This window comes from Phytophthora cinnamomi (genome assembly GCF_018691715.1).
Source record: "Phytophthora cinnamomi strain GKB4 chromosome Unknown Contig126, whole genome shotgun sequence".
NCBI lineage: Eukaryota > Oomycota > Peronosporomycetes > Peronosporales > Peronosporaceae > Phytophthora > Phytophthora cinnamomi.
In genome coordinates, this window is record NW_027151059.1 from 49,466 (window position 1) to 64,509 (window position 15,044).

The window sequence follows — 15,044 nt, forward strand, 5'->3', positions numbered from 1 at the left end:
ATGTGTGCGCTTCGTCGCAGGGGTGTGCCCAAGTGACTGGGCACCGACCAGCGCGACCTCTATCGCCTAAGCTGAAGGATGCTGAATGGTGGTTATCTGGGCGCCGCTGATCTGTCTGCTCAGATTGCACAACACTGTGCCAATCCCAAACTGAATTAGATTCTCACTAATGCTACGTTCTCTGTGTGTCTGTGTCCTAGCTTGAACTTCGGAGGCGAGCTTCCGGGGGATCGGATCCCACCGGATCACTTCCCCCTCCAGCTTGGTGCGTGAGCACTGTAGACGAGCGGCTACACCGCGGGTGTTGCCTTCTTCCGGCAGCGCTTCTTCGGCACCGGCAACGCGATAGCGGCCGTCGGCAGGCGGCCAGCCAGCGCGTCCAGGGCCGCCGTCATATGAAGTCTGTCGGGGTCGTCGGGTTTCTCATCGACGAAACGGGCGAAGAGGACCGGCATGTCCTCTTTGATGACCTCAGCAGGCTCCCAGGAGGTCTCGACCTCATCCAGCCCAAACCACTTCACTTGCAGTTCCCATTGCTGCGTGTCGGGGCTGAGCCGACACGCTCTGAGGGCCTCCACCAGGTGGCCACCTTCTCCATGAATGGCCTGCTCCGTACGTTCTACGACCTGGCCGCGCGCAGCCTCACGGTAAAGCTGCAGCCGCGCGGCATGGCGAATGGTGATGGCGTACGGCTCGTAAGGTCTTGAACCTCAAACGTGTAGTCGTTGAGGGCCCGCACGATCCTCTTGGGTCCCCGCCAGACCAGCGCCAGCTTGTTCCCGCTTTTGCCCGTGGCCGTCGCGGCCAGGACAAGGTCGCCCTCGGTGAACCGAGGCAGCGTGACACCTTGACGTCGAGCTACACGCTCTCGAGCAGCGCGCTTGCGTTTCTCACTCGCAGCAGTCATCTCAGCATGCATGCCGTTCAGTGCTGCACGCACTGTCTCCAGGTGCTCCCTCACCTGGGTATCGACCCAGTCGACCGTCGTGGTCACCGCTTCTCGGGGGTGCAGAATGCTGGCCAGCTGTGCTCCTCCTGGTAGCGCTGTAAAAGCTGTCAGCGGCGACTTGCCGTTCAGCCTATCGGCCGGCATTTGGTTCAGTGCCCCCTGGACTACTGGTAGCACCCGTGGTCAGTCCTCGACGCGTAAGCGACGCTCACTCAGCAGCGTTTTGACCGCCTTCAAGACCTCTCGGTTCACCACTTCCACAGTGCCATTGGCCCACGGTGTGTAGGCCGTGGTAAAGTGGTGGTGCGCCCCAAGGGCGCGCTGCAGCTCCGCGATGACTTGGTTGCGGAAGTTGGCTCCTTGATCGGAGGCCCACTGTCGGACGACACTGAACCGCTTAAACCAGTCCAGCAGCGACTGGTAGACCTCATCACTTGTAGCTTGGACGCAGGCCACCAGCTCTACATAGCCGCTCATATTGTCCTTGAGGACAAGGACGTACTTGAGACCCCCGGCGCCTTCCGCCATCGACAAGAAGTCGAAGTGCTGCTGCTCGTTGGGCTTGGTCGCCCGCAACGTCTCGCCCAGCGACCGGGGGATCTTCCCAGTCGCCGTGGCCATGCAGTGCATGCACTCGCTGACGAACACCGCCACGTCCTTGCGCAGCGAGCGCCACGAGAACAGGTCCTCTAGTGCCCTCGCGGTGGTCTTGGCTCCACGATGGCCGGCGGCACCAGCATGCGCGACTACACATAGTCGTAACTGCAGCTCCACAGGATCCACACGCGCTCGTCCGCCAGCAAGAAAAGCTGCCGGTCATCCGACCAGCACAGCGGCGGCTGGCTTGGCTCCATCGAGGCCTTGGCCCTTCTCGCGAGCTGGGCCGTCCTGATCTCGTCCTCACTGGGCCACACGAAGTCGACAGCCTCGAGTGGGCTAACGCGCTCAACGGCCGCCAGTCTTGACATCCTAGCACCGGTTGGCGCTGCCGTAGGCATCTTCGTGGCGCCCCAGCGACTCAGGAGGTCGCCCCACACGTTGGCCTCGTCCGGCACGTGTTCAATAACGTAGGTGAAGCTCAGCAGTGATAGCGCCCATCGCTGCAACTTGTCTGCCTGATAGCGAGCCATCGCAGTGTCAGGCCCGTAAGGTGCGAAGATGTAGACGAGGTTGCGGTGGTCCGTATACAGACGGAAACCACCAGGACGGAGAAGCAGGTACTCCAACCTGCGCGTCGCCTCCACAATGGCGTACGCCTCCTTCTCGATCGTCGGCCAGCGGCTCGACGCTCCCACAAAGCGCCCACTTAGGAATGCCAGGGGGCGATGGTGCTGCTGCTCCAGTGGCAGCTGGACCTCACCAGGCTCCAACTGCGTAGCCACGGCTCCCCACGAGTCCTGGCTGGCGTCGGTATACAGGCACACCTCAGCTGTCAGGCTCGGGTGTGCCAGCGGTACCATCTTCAGCAGGGCAGCTTTCACAGCGGCAAGGTCCGCGAGCTGCGGGTCGCCCCAGCCGATCTGGTGCAACGGGAACTTGGCGAGCTTGACCTTCTTCCGCAATTCTGCCGCCTTCATCGCCTCCTCCAGTACGGCATACAGGCCGGCTGTGAGTCGGTTGTACTCTGGAATGCTCTGTCGCATCCAGTTCACGGCGCACAGGAACTGCTGCAGATCGCCAGCCGTCTGCGGCGGCTGCATCTCAACGAGTCCTTGCACGCGGTCGGGGCAGTGGCGTACGCCAGCAGCGGACACCATCTTACCGCACCACTTGACTTCAACCTCAAAGAAGTCACACTTCTTAGCATGCAGCTTCAGCCCGTAGGCTTCACACCTGGCCAGCACCTGGTCCAGCAGCTGCAGCAGCTCGTCCTCGGACTCGGCGTAGCCTAGGATGTCATCTAGCCAAGCTAGGATGCCGTTGCCCAACAGGTCGCCGAAGATCTCCTCGACCACTCCCTGGCAGTACGCCACAGCGTCGATGGCGCCCATCGGCACGCGCGTCGGCGTGTACATGCCGCGGTGGGTGATGAATGTGAAGAGCTCCTGCGAGTCCTCGTGCAGCGGCAACTGCCAATACCCCCTGAACCAGTCCAGGGCAAAGAACACCTTGGCTCCTTCCAAGGCGCCGAGGACGACCTCCAGCACGGGCATGGGCCACGGCATAGCCTCCGTGCGCTCATTGACGCCTCTGGTGTCAATCGTCATTCGTGGGTCGGCCGTCGGATCCGAGTCCTGCTCCTTCTTGCGGACAATCCGCGGCGTCGACGCCCAACGGGAGCGGTGGTTCAGAAACACCAGCCCGAACTCCAGCAGCTTGGCCGTGTGGCGGTCAAGAAACGCCCTGTCGTCCGGTGAGTAGCGCCTTGGCTGCGCCTTCGTGGGCTGCGTGTTGACCTTCACGCGCACTTGCAGCGGCGCCACTTTCACCGGCGGGTCGCGCCCAAACTCCAGACGAAAGCTGTCCTGGCGTCGCAGCAGGATTTCCCGCAGTCGCTTGACCCCCTTCACGGACAGACCCTTCGCTCGCGCCGCCGCGAGCTTCGAATCCAACATGTCTTGCACGGCTGAGGAGTCATGCAACCGCAGCGATGGCAACGCCGTGCGGGTCTCGTGTCGCTCAACAGCATCAGCGTTCTCGGTGGCCGCCGCGTGGGCTCCTGCTGGCACGCGACTCAAACGCGAGTAGACGCCAAGCGTCTTGAAGGCCAACACTTGAGCACCACTTGAGGACAGAGGCAACTGCCAATAAGCGGGCGTGAGGTTCTTCGTCTTGAAGATGGTATCCGGCGAGTCTATGCCGCCGTGCACCGTGTCGCTGCCACCCCAGTCCTGGTCGGTAGGCGCCGTGTTGTCCACGAGTCCCTCGAGGGCCATTGTGTCCAACGCGATGTCTCTCGCGCGCGTCTGCATCCGGCACATGCGCTGGAGCGCCGTTGTCTCGGTGTCGTCCCCCACTTACTGTTTGTCACCAAGCTCCCTCTCCGACTTAGTGCCTCGGGAACGCATGAGCAGCTCGTCGGCCGAGTAGCCGAGCACGGTTATGATGGGCCGCCCCAGCGTGAAGTCCAGCGACGTGTTGCCGTCTTCCACCAGGCAGGCCAAGTTCCTTAGCATCAAGGGTCCGGCCGACGTGGCCAACTCCACCTCGCGGAACGTTACTGACTGGTGGACGACGAAGTCCTTGCCTCCGATCGGCGACAGTGTGCGAGGCGGAATGTCCGCCAAGAAGACCAGTGTTCCGCGGGCCTTGATGGCGTCCACGACGCCCTGGGCGACCAACGACTCGTCGGCCCCCGTATCGAGGAGGAGAGCGTGGACTTCCAGTCCATCCACTCGCGCTTCAACTGCGCCTGATGGCTCTGTCGCTGCCGCAGCTTCATGGCCAGGCTCGGCCACGGTCTCGACTCGACGCAAGGTAGTTGTAGGAGCCGCACGCCGCGCGCGCAGTTCCGCCAGCAGGCGTTCGGCCTCGCCGGGTTGGGTATCTGGGCAGCCCAGGACTTGATGCTGCGTCGAGCCACACTTGAGGCAGGCGCCGCGAGGTCGTGCGGCGCCGTCCGGCCCTCCTTGTCCGACAGGCGGGCCTCCAGCTCTGCCACCACGACCACGTGCGCCTCCACGTCCACTCCGACCACCTCCACGTCCGCCGTTGCTGCGTCCACCGGTCCGGTTATTGGCGTCGCCACCGGCTTGACCACTACCACCGGACTGCCCGACGCTTGTATTGCCACCGCCACGACCTCCGCCGCTTCGCCCGCCAGAGTGGGCAGCGCTGGTACCACCGCCGCCCCGCCCGCCAGAGCTGCTAGTGCTGGAGCGGGCAGCAGCTTCGGCTGCCTGCTCCCATGTCATGAAGCCCCGCATGAGCTCCACGACGTACTTGCAGAAGCCGATGGCGTCGTTCTTCAACGGCTTGAACTCCTGCAGTGTCAGCTTGGTCGCCACGACTTCCCGGAAGCTCACAGGTTCGAGAGCCTTCGTCAGGTAGCCGACCAGGCGGCGCTGCTCGTGCTTGAACGCCAGGTCCGTGACGTTGAAGCGGTTGAGGATGGCCTCCATGTCGGCCTGCAAGTGCATCATGCGACTCTCAGGCTCCGGCCACTTGGTCTGCATCTTGAGGGACTTCATGGCCGTGTCGATCGACGCGTAGTCCACGAGGGTAGGCACCAGAGCCTGGCGAAATAGTCCTTCCACTGCTCCTCCGTGATCGTCTCGGGAGAGGCTCCGCTGAACTCCCAGCGAGCGATCATGCGCCGCGTATCTGTCTCGATACACGCGCTGACGGGCATGGCCAGCGCTGCTGTCCACTCCGTCTGCAGCGCGTTCACCTTCACCAAGTAGCCCTCGTACTTGTACATGAAGTCGCGCCGATCTTGCATGGTGCGCCCCGAGTACATCGGGGGCTGCGGCAGCGCCGGCGCCGCCGCGATCCTTCCATCCCTGGGTCCTTGCCTCGGACTCGCCGTAGGCATCTCGGCGTCACTCGCACCGTGGCCTTCGTCGTCTCTGCGCTCGAAGGGGTTGGGGATCAGGATCTCCAGGTCTGCCGGACGCGAGGGGGACGGTGCGCTGTCCAGCCGCATCGCCACCGTACGTTCGGCCAGCCGCTCGTCCGAGTCGGCCATCTTGTCACGCGTGTCTTCGTGTCACGCGGAGTCTGCGCCTGCGCAGCACAGTAACTAAAGTCGACTTTGATCTGTCTGCTCCGATTGCACAACACTGTGCCAATCTCAAACTCAATTAGATTCCCACTAATGCTACGTTCTCTGTGTGTCTGTGTCCTAGCTTGAACTTCGGAGGCGAGCTTCCGGGGGATCGGATCCCACCGGATCAGCCGCACACTCGGGATTTACAGCGGCGCAGGTCACGGCAGCGTGGAGGCGTTCGTGAAGTTGACGTGAGACTGGCACGTCAACGAGATGCCCTCACGAGGGCGTCTTGGTGCACAAGCCGGAGCAGGTGAGTCGGTCGCGCAGGATGAAGAGCGGCTTGACGTTCGGCTACAAGGTAAAAGTGGTGTCGAGAAATTGCGCGTACTGCAACCGACACGTCGGCCGAGGTGGCGGGGTTCGTCTCGTTTCAAAGGAGCCATTGGGGGGTCCTAAAGCTTGGTGAACGGCGTGTCTCCGGATCGTGGCTCTCAATAATATTTATATTTAATGACCTTCACCAATACATGCACCGTTTCCTCTTTTCTAGCTTAGCAATCACTACTGTAGGGCTTCCTATAGACTTGCCTAGTTCTTCATTGTTCCCATGAACCTAGATTTGGTCAATATCCAGTATGTAGGGAAGTTGTCGGAATGTCGGAACGGTTGCGATATGGCACTTGTATGTAATCGTAGGAAACATTGTGCCCAAATCCCAAACATTGTCGGTGGTAGCACAAAATAATAGGTATACACTCACAGAAATAATCGAATCGCCCGCGTTTCTTAGCCAAGAAGTCTGGCCCCCTTGGATTAGTACAAAACAATTCCTGACGCCAAGACCTCAAACCCTCCAGCACCATGAAGACCCGCAGCTCACCCAGCAAGCCTCCATCTGCCTCCGAGCCCGGCTCGGCCTCGTCCACCACCAAGTCCGCCTCGAGCACCAAGTGCTGCTCGGCCCCCGGCCCCCAACGAGTTTGCCCCCCCCCCCCTCCCCCCGTTCAGATCGACCCCGGATCTCAGCGAGTCCAGCTTGCCCCCGACCTCGATCAAGTCCTTCACCGAGGCCATCGCGTCCCTGAGCTCCACTGCGATCAGTACGGCAGCGTTCAGCCAACTGTCAGCGCCTTCAGCATGCAACACGGCTACCTTCTTTTCGCCGACGCGCTCGGTTGAGGTTCCCACCTACTCTAGCGTTCCTCGCTTCTGCGAGGGGGTCATAAGGGAAATTACTGTGCAAGACGTACGGGATGCAGCGCGACATCGAAGTAGTTTGACAGTTATATTCCGATGGATCCGATCGCCTAATAGCAATGAAGCGCCAAGATATTTCACAGGCACAGGTTATATTGACCACACGCACTTTGCTTCGAGAGACTTTGAAGCTTTCCTGTTGGAGAAAAGGAAAACGGTGTGGGGATTATAAGGGGGTATTAAAGATTGTTATTACCATCAAGAAATTCCGCTTCCTGCAGCTTTCAAGATACGCATGACCACATCATTTTCAGGGTTAAAATGCATGGAGGCTTCAAAGCTCAGTCGGGGTCCCGATGCCCTTGTCATTGTATCGAGAGCATTCTCGGGCTGGACGAACCTCGTAAAACGTATTGCTGAATGAGCAGCAGTAGTAGGCTACGAAACTAGGTTAGACATGAGTGTGCAGCAGGCAGAGAAAATATTTAGGATAGGCATGGAGAACTTGCCTCTGCTAGCCTCGACGCGCAAGCGCCGAGTATCCGAGCTGTCCCTCGGAACTACACCCCGCGTAGTTTGTCAAGCAGATGATGAGCGCTCTCGAAGTGCCCCCTGATTGGATAAAATTTCATGTATCTCCATCGATAGTATGCGTATCTTCTTTGCCTGAAGGAATTCCTACGTTTTTCTAGATAGTGACAATCTCTAAAACTCCAAATGGGGATTAAGCATAGTTCTGTGTGACCCTGTCTCATTAAATTAATTTTGTTCCTGTCCTAAATCACGAGAAGTTCGGGAATAACATATGGCGACCCCAAATTCTTTTATTGACGCCAAGACGTATGAATGACCCTTTTCTGGCACATGTAACTAAATTTGGGGTTTTAGTCCGATTTGATCCGTCCAGAACGGTACAGGGCTCCAATTTCAAGATACAACCACCCTGAGACCCCGCCTGTTGGGGATGCCCTCAAGATGGTGGTCTTCTTGTTCTGACCTACAGTGCTGAAAAACAAAAAAAAACTATACGAACGGTTCGTTTTCTAACCTTTTGATCAGTGCAATTCTCTAACCGTACTGATCATTGGCCAATCAGTGTATCTCGACACGCCCGATCGAGTGGTGATCTCCATTTTAAAATCGAAACATAATTGACAGAGCTGTTAAAATTTACGCCATAGCGGGGTGGAAGCAATCCTCCACAAAACGGCAGTAAATATTGCTCTAGTGTCTCCACGTACTTGACGCTGTTTTGCATACCTGAAAGGATAGCCAGCTTAGACTTACCTCATGATGAAAACGCACCCCACATCATGACTGCCCCACCCCCACCCCCACCTAAGTGTCGTCTGGAATATAGCTGCTCCTCGGTGCGGAGGTTGTGCTAATAGTATTGAAATCCATCCAGACAATCCAGATTGAAATTCTTTTCGTCGCTGAAGACTACAACCTTCCATGTTTCCGTCCATCTAGCCCGAGGATACGCACACTCCACACGTGCTATCTTGTGGTGGCGTTTCAACGCCGGTGCCTTCTTTCGTTTCTTGTGCTTCTGCGAAAACGTGTCATGTAGGATTGCGTAAACCCGGCGAGCTTTAATAGGTAGTTGTAGATCGCTAGCAAGCTATGACGAGCTAAATTTCCCAGAATGAGATCCTTGCAGAAGACGGCGGGTATCTTTAGCTGACAGTTTGGACGGCCTTCCTGGGCGCTTGGAGGTGTTGTAGGCCTCTGGGTTCTTCAGATACTGATGCACACCGGTCTTGGAACACCCAAGTCGCTGTGCTACCGCATTCAGGCTCATGCCGCCGTCTTGGAAAGCTCGGATCTGACCTTGCTCGTGTTCCAAGAAGCTTGGGCCTCTTGACACCATGCTTGGCCTTTACAGAAGTCAAAACTCCTATTAACAGACGTACTAATCGCGCGATACATCCAAAACGCAACGGCAATGTTAAACAACACCTAGAGCCCCATTAAAAACGCAATATACGCCTTCATTCTTATACTTTTTGCCATCCCTGCAAGGCGTTATTTTTGACAGTTCCGTCAATTCTTAGCCGATTTCAAAATGGCGACCACATTCGAGCGGGCTTCGCGAGATACATGTACGTCGATTGACCGATTTCTAACCGAATTGGAACATACTACTGGTTAAAATGTTCGAAAATGTGCAGTTCGTGTATTTTTTGCCACCACTCCTTTTTCGCGGGTAAAATCTTTCGTTTTTGATTATGGCGGCCCTGATTTCTAGGTGCCAATCACATCTGCGTCATTCGCCAAGTTCCAGCGAGCGATCCGCACCCCGAGGCGCACGTGAACGACCCCCGCACACCCTGCGACCATGGGCATGCACGTGACGACGGAGCAGGTGACGACCCAAGCGGCGGCCAATGTGCTGCTGACCAGCGTGGCCGTGTACTTCCCGGTCTTCATCGTGCTGATCCTACTGTACGAGACGCTGCGGCCGCGCGTGCCACACGTGTACGCGCCTGAGAACCACGCGGACTTCCCCGAGTCCAAGCAGCGGAAATTCCTGGGCTGGGTGCCCTTCCTGTGGCGCATCGACGAGGCCGAGGTGGCCGAGAAGTGCGGCCTCGACGCCTGGGTGCTGCTGCGCTTCATGAAGATGGGCCGCAAGGTGGCGCTCCTGTGCGTCACGTGCTCGCTGGCGCTCTTCCCCATGTACTTCTTCACGGCAGCCGTGTTCGAGGCCCAGGAGCAGGAGAAGCAGCGCCACCACTTGAGTCAGCTGCTGCCTGGCGCAGCGGGAGGGGGCAACGCCTCCGCTGTCACCTCCATGGTGATGATCATGCTGGACGAGCAGATTGATGCCGGCAACGGCACAGCCAACGTCCTGTCCTCGGACGGGAAGGTGAAACTGGACGTCGTGGACAGACTCACGATCGCCAACGTGGGCAAGGACGACTGGAGACTGTACTTCACCGTGCTGGTCGCCTACGCTATCAGCGTGTACGTCATGCGGCTGTTGCTCAACGAGTACACGGTCTACCGAAAGCGCTGCCACGAGTTCCTCATGCGTAAACACCCGCAGCAGTACAGTGTTGTCATCTCAGACCTGCCACAGGCACAGCGTCGCCCACAGACGCTGCAGGCGTATCTGGACTTCCTGTTTCCTGACTCGGTCCACTCGGTTTACATTGGCGTCGAGTGTGCCGAACTGGAAGGACTGTTGGACAAGCGCCAGGAGCTCGTGTATCACCTGTACGCTGCGAACGTCAAGCTGACGGAAGCGAAAGTCAAGGCTGGCGACCAGGACGTCATCAAGCGACCGAAGGAATTGATCGGCCGCAGATTCTTCGGTCTCTGTGGCGGCGGTAAGGAAGTGGATGCCGTCGATCACTACACCGAGGAGTTGCAAAAGCTCGAGGCCGAGATTGTTCGGGTCCGGGACGAGATTCTGCAGCGTCAGTCGGCAGAAAAAGCCCAGGAAGTCACCAGCCAAAAGCAGTACGGCTCGACGAGTGCTGCTCCTCGTGGATTCTCAGCCCTAGGCGACTTAGCGGAAAAATTGCGCAGAACGAAGAGCTCGATGGATGACCGGCGGTGGGGCGAAGAAACCCTGCCGCTGCTACATGTTAGTGTTCCTGTACCGAAGCGCCCGAATGTGATGCGCAGCTGCGCTTTCGTGAGTTTTCGTAGTATTCGGTCGGCTCAAGCTGCGCAACAATTGCTTCAGGTGGAGAACCCGCGCCGGATGGTTGTGCTTCCTGCTCCCAACATCCGTGACGTGCAGTGGAAAAACTTTGGTCTCCCTCACAAGCTCAAAGCGAAGTGGAAACTCATCTCGATGGGTGTTTCTCTCTTGATTGGGTGCTTCTGGACTGTGCCAACAGCTTTCGTCGCTTCCATGGCGAGTGTCGACGAGTTGCGGCACCTGTTTCCGTGGCTTGGTGGTTTCTTGGAGAAAAATCCGTGGCTTCTCATTGCGCTGCAGCAGACAGCACCTCTGGTGTATTCAGCGATGAATGGACTGGCAAACGTGATTTTCAAACTGTTATCGACGCAAGAGGGCCATCTGTCGATTTCGGAGGTGGAGGCCAGCCGCTTCACTAAGCTGTGTTTTTTCCAAGCCTTTCAAATGTTTTTCGTGTCAGCTCTTGCGGGATCCATCATCACCGAGTTCATGGTTTTCCTGGACCAACCGCGAATGCTTTTCTTTTTTCTCGGGAACACTATCGCAAACCAATCGATGATGTTCATTACCTTCATCATCACGCAATTCTGTGTAGATATGTCGGTGTTTTTGCTTCGAGTATCGCCTGTTGCGATCTCAGCTGCGTATCACCTTTTTGCCCCGATGCATGCAAAGCTCCCACAACCTCGAGACTGGATGGGTCTTTGCCCCGTGAATTACCAGACGGATCTTGACGCCCCGATGAATTTGGCTCAGCAATATCTCGTCTTCTTGTTTGTCGTGGTGTTTGCTCCCATCGCGCCACTGGTGGGCTACTTCGGAGCGATGTTCTTTGCGGTGTCGGAGCTCTCGTACAAGCGCTGCTTCTTTTTCGTTAACAGCACGCGCTGGGCAACGACCAACTCCATGGGCGTATTTTGGCCTCCGTTGTATTCATTCGTCATCGGCGCGCTCATCATTGCCCAGTGTACACTTATCGGCCTGCTGTCGTTAAAGTCGGCTGGGTACGGACCGATCGTACTCACGACGATGCTACCTTTCATTACGCTAGTCTTCCACTGGTATGCTGTCGATCTATCCCATCTCAAGCGAGCCGCTGAAAACCTACCGCTGGATCAGTGCTGCGACGTCGATGAAGAGCGTAAGGATGATTCGTATGATTTTTTGGATGGGGTTTATCAGCAGCCAGCGATGATTGAGGCATTCAGACCAGCTTCGATCTTAGGGCGCGACCCGGAGAGTGGTGCTGGTGCTGCTATTGATGCGACAAACGTGCAACTTGAGCCTCCCTCAGCCCCTGTGGAACCTCTCAACAAACCAGCGAAACCTATTAGCCAACAAACTCGCTTGGCGGAGCTGAACAAGGATAAGAAGGATGAAATCAAGAAGTCGGAATGAGCGATGGAGATGCTGTTGAAAGTAGGAGTAATTGATCGAAATGACCATTTGGATGAGGCGACAAATCCAATTATTCCCTTCAGCGTACAAGTACAGATTTAATTCGGGATGTGTCTTCTCTAGTTGCTAGTGCCAAAAACGGGAGAAACGGATACGATGCTATAGCTCCGACTAAGTCAATTTCATTTTTCCTGATGACGTTTGTGTTTTTTGTTTTCAATTCGCCTTTATCGCTTGCTTACATACCCGATTTCTGACGGCACTGGGCATTATGCCGGACATGCGCTTCCTATTTGTCGACTTTGACGATCTGCACTCGTCAGTGCGTGAGCATCATGACTTCAACCTGCTGTATTCGGCGCCAGTTGCCCGATCGCATCTCCCCTTAATGCTCTCAAGCGGACAAATCTACTTTCCGGCCAAGACACGGTGGTGGCAGGTCAACGTGGAATTCTCCGCGAGGGGAATGCGGGAACTACTTATTATTGAGTAACTTTTGTTGACTTTTGAGGAAAGCCTTTCCAACTCTTACTTCTGACAAAACTGCTAACTTATAGCAGTTCCACCGGTAGAGTGAAACGTGGACTAAAAGCTATTTACCCCCTCAGAATACAACAACACCCTGGCACTGGTCTGAGAAAAAGTGGATTATATATGCCAACGGGGTAACAATTAGGTCAAAAATGGCAGAGGGATCCCTTTGCAGCGTAGAAAAAGGATAGCCAATGAGGGCTCAGAGGAACGTCGTGAACACCGAGATGGAACAGTCGACAATTTTGTAATGCAAAGCCGATATGATGCCCTTGGCCTTCTTAAATGCTCTGTTATCAATAGGGTGCATGCACACGCTGAGCACGTTTCAGTTAGTATCCTCTGGACACCAATTGCACTCAAGATATGGCGTACTACTGAAGAGTTCGCATGCATAGAGTTTGTTTTGTTCTTCGCTTCTCCCCTCGTTTTACAGCACCTTATGCGAAACCAGGGAGATCATATTTACAACCACTCATTGTCGCACATGAAAATCTGAAATTTTTGCCCCACTTTGAACTCTACAGGTGGAACTGCTCGTAAGAGCAGCTGTAGATTGCTGAAGAATGAGGAATTGTGCCAGCGTATTGGTACACAATACATTTGAGGAGATACTAAGGCGTAAAGACCTTTGTAACGCGGGGAAGGATGAAATAGTGTGCGTCTTCGCCTTACGGCGGCGTCCTTTTGGACGTCGGCTCTTAGCCCCGCGCTGTGTTTGAGCCATCAGGTGGCAAAATGAGCTCCGAAACATACAGTTCGAGGCTAGTATGTGATAACAAAGGGGATTGCTAAGGAGGGCCCTCATTGGGAGGGCCCCAGGGCATTTGGGCAAACAGATGGCAGATAGTAACGCCCCAAAATGGGCAACACGCAATACCAAACGTGCTGACCCACTTTGGCTGTTGAGGGTCAACCCCCGTCTAAGTGGCTTGACCCGATTTCGTTGTTGAGGGTCAACCCCATCCGAGTCGATTAACCCGATTTCTTTGATTAGGGTCAACCGCACTATTGACCCAACTTCACTGTTGTGGGTCAGTGGTATATGCGTTTTGAGAGTCACGCATTTGCGAATGACCCGAATTAGTCTGTGTGAGTCAACTATACTGAAGCGTCCGTTTTGACGTACATTTATAGCAACTGAATTTGCCAACAATTCGACCGTAGTGTCGGCTCTAGAGTTCGTCCGTTAGTGAGTTCCCTCAGCTAGCACCTGCTTCGACCCCCCACCCTTCTCCTCTCTACTTGAAAACGCCTACACGATCTATCAAAGAGTTACCGATTGATACGAGATGCGATCACCTGGTTGGCAAAAAGCCACGTTCTATCAAGGTGACAACCCTCGCAACCACCAGGCTTTGTCAGCGTGTACAGGCAATTTACACGATCGGGAGTCGACTCATGTTGCGACACAATTGGATAATGAGCAGCTTTCGGAAATCTACTATGCGGCATCCGCTTTACAGCGCGATACAGGTGGAGATAATGTCGCTCGGAATGTTTCCGGGGAGTCGGAATCGTGGGTCGAACGTAGGGATGCCAGTGACGAACGCATGAATGACAGCAGCAATGAAGACATGAATTTAGGAAGTGACGATGCGAAAAGTATCCGTGAAGAGGATTCGTTATGTGATGATTTCGGGTTATCCAATTCTGAAAAAGAAATGTTGCTATTCGAGTATGACTTCCCTGATTGTAATTCGGATAATTCTTCTGAAGACTCAGACGAATTGGAGTGGGTAGATGACAAAATTTTCGCCCCTGTTTGCGCGCACTATCTCGACCAAGAGGAAAAATCTGCAAGTCGTATTCGAGAGGAAGTTTCATGTGGTTATGCGGGAACCAATGGCGGGAACCAATGGCGGGAACGTTTTTGTTCCTACCAAATTATCTGGAGACGAGTTGTATGTAATTCAACCTCCACCAGAATATCTGTATTAAAACCATGACGAAGCTGAAAAAGCGGTTCATGAATGGACTTTGCGCCATGGATTTAACGTATCGCGGCGTCGGGTACGCTACCTGAATGGGTCAAAAACAGATTTTTGGGCAAGAAATTACGAATGTGATCGAGCTGGTAAGCCTAAGTGCACGCAACGCCTGATAGACAGTGAAAGAAAGCGGGATATGCGCGAATCTAAACGCAGTGGTTGCCCGATGCGCCTTAAAATTTGTGCGGTCTCTAAAACCAACGTTCTAGGCCCTTGGAAAATTGTTCACACTCGCCAAAGTGAGGTTCACAATCACCCCCCATCAGAAGATATTAGGGTTCATGCAGCTCATCGACGCCGAGCGACGAGCAGACTTGCCCTCGCTCCGGCTGACAATATGCACGAGTTTATTGACAGCCAATCGGCTGCTGGAATACCAGTGACGAAAATTCGAGCGTCTATTTTACATAATGATCCGGAGTCTTTAGTCCTCCCAAAGGACATCAGTAATTCCAAGCTCAAAACCCGCCATATAGCTCTGGCGACCAAGACACCGATGGAGGCTATGTTCGCGTTACTAGAAACCCACAAGTTTTTCTATCGATTTGAAGTGGACCCTGTATCTAACGAATTGTCGTATCTACTGTGGGCACATCCAGAAGCTTTACGTCTTTATGTTACTCATTGCGATGTATTAATTATGGACGGCACGTTCAAGACGAACCAGTACGA

At 55.3% G+C, this 15,044-nt stretch overlaps 5 protein-coding genes across 5 annotated transcripts; 1 reads left to right on the plus strand and 4 right to left on the minus strand.

Moving 5' to 3' along the window:
• Window positions 1-290: 290 nt before the first annotated feature.
• Window positions 291-1,093, minus strand: IUM83_10779 (uncharacterized protein; the record flags this gene model as incomplete). Its single annotated transcript, XM_067935296.1, has 2 exons — window positions 291-549; window positions 627-1,093. The coding sequence occupies 2 exons, from the start codon at window positions 1,091-1,093 to the stop codon at window positions 291-293; spliced, it is 726 nt and encodes a 241-aa protein (XP_067780541.1).
• Window positions 1,094-1,132: 39 nt separating this feature from the next.
• IUM83_10780 (DNA/RNA polymerase) lies at window positions 1,133-1,633 on the minus strand (the record flags this gene model as incomplete). Its single annotated transcript, XM_067935297.1, has 1 exon — window positions 1,133-1,633. One exon carries the CDS (start codon window positions 1,631-1,633, stop codon window positions 1,133-1,135), a length of 501 nt encoding a protein of 166 aa, XP_067780630.1.
• Window positions 1,634-1,695: 62 nt separating this feature from the next.
• Window positions 1,696-3,870, minus strand: IUM83_10781 (DNA/RNA polymerase; the record flags this gene model as incomplete). Its single annotated transcript, XM_067935298.1, has 2 exons — window positions 1,696-3,292; window positions 3,464-3,870. The coding sequence occupies 2 exons, from the start codon at window positions 3,868-3,870 to the stop codon at window positions 1,696-1,698; spliced, it is 2,004 nt and encodes a 667-aa protein (XP_067780631.1).
• Window positions 3,871-3,906: 36 nt separating this feature from the next.
• Window positions 3,907-5,576, minus strand: IUM83_10782 (Pol protein; the record flags this gene model as incomplete). The annotated part of the gene is made up of 4 exons (XM_067935299.1): window positions 3,907-4,295; window positions 4,475-4,603; window positions 4,683-5,124; window positions 5,235-5,576. 4 exons carry the CDS (start codon window positions 5,574-5,576, stop codon window positions 3,907-3,909), a joined length of 1,302 nt encoding a protein of 433 aa, XP_067780632.1.
• A 3,562-nt stretch (window positions 5,577-9,138) lies between these two features.
• On the plus strand, window positions 9,139-11,850 carry IUM83_10783 (Calcium permeable stress-gated cation channel 1; the record flags this gene model as incomplete). Its single annotated transcript, XM_067935300.1, has 1 exon — window positions 9,139-11,850. The coding sequence occupies one exon, from the start codon at window positions 9,139-9,141 to the stop codon at window positions 11,848-11,850; it is 2,712 nt and encodes a 903-aa protein (XP_067780633.1).
• Between the last annotated feature and the right edge of the window lie 3,194 nt (window positions 11,851-15,044).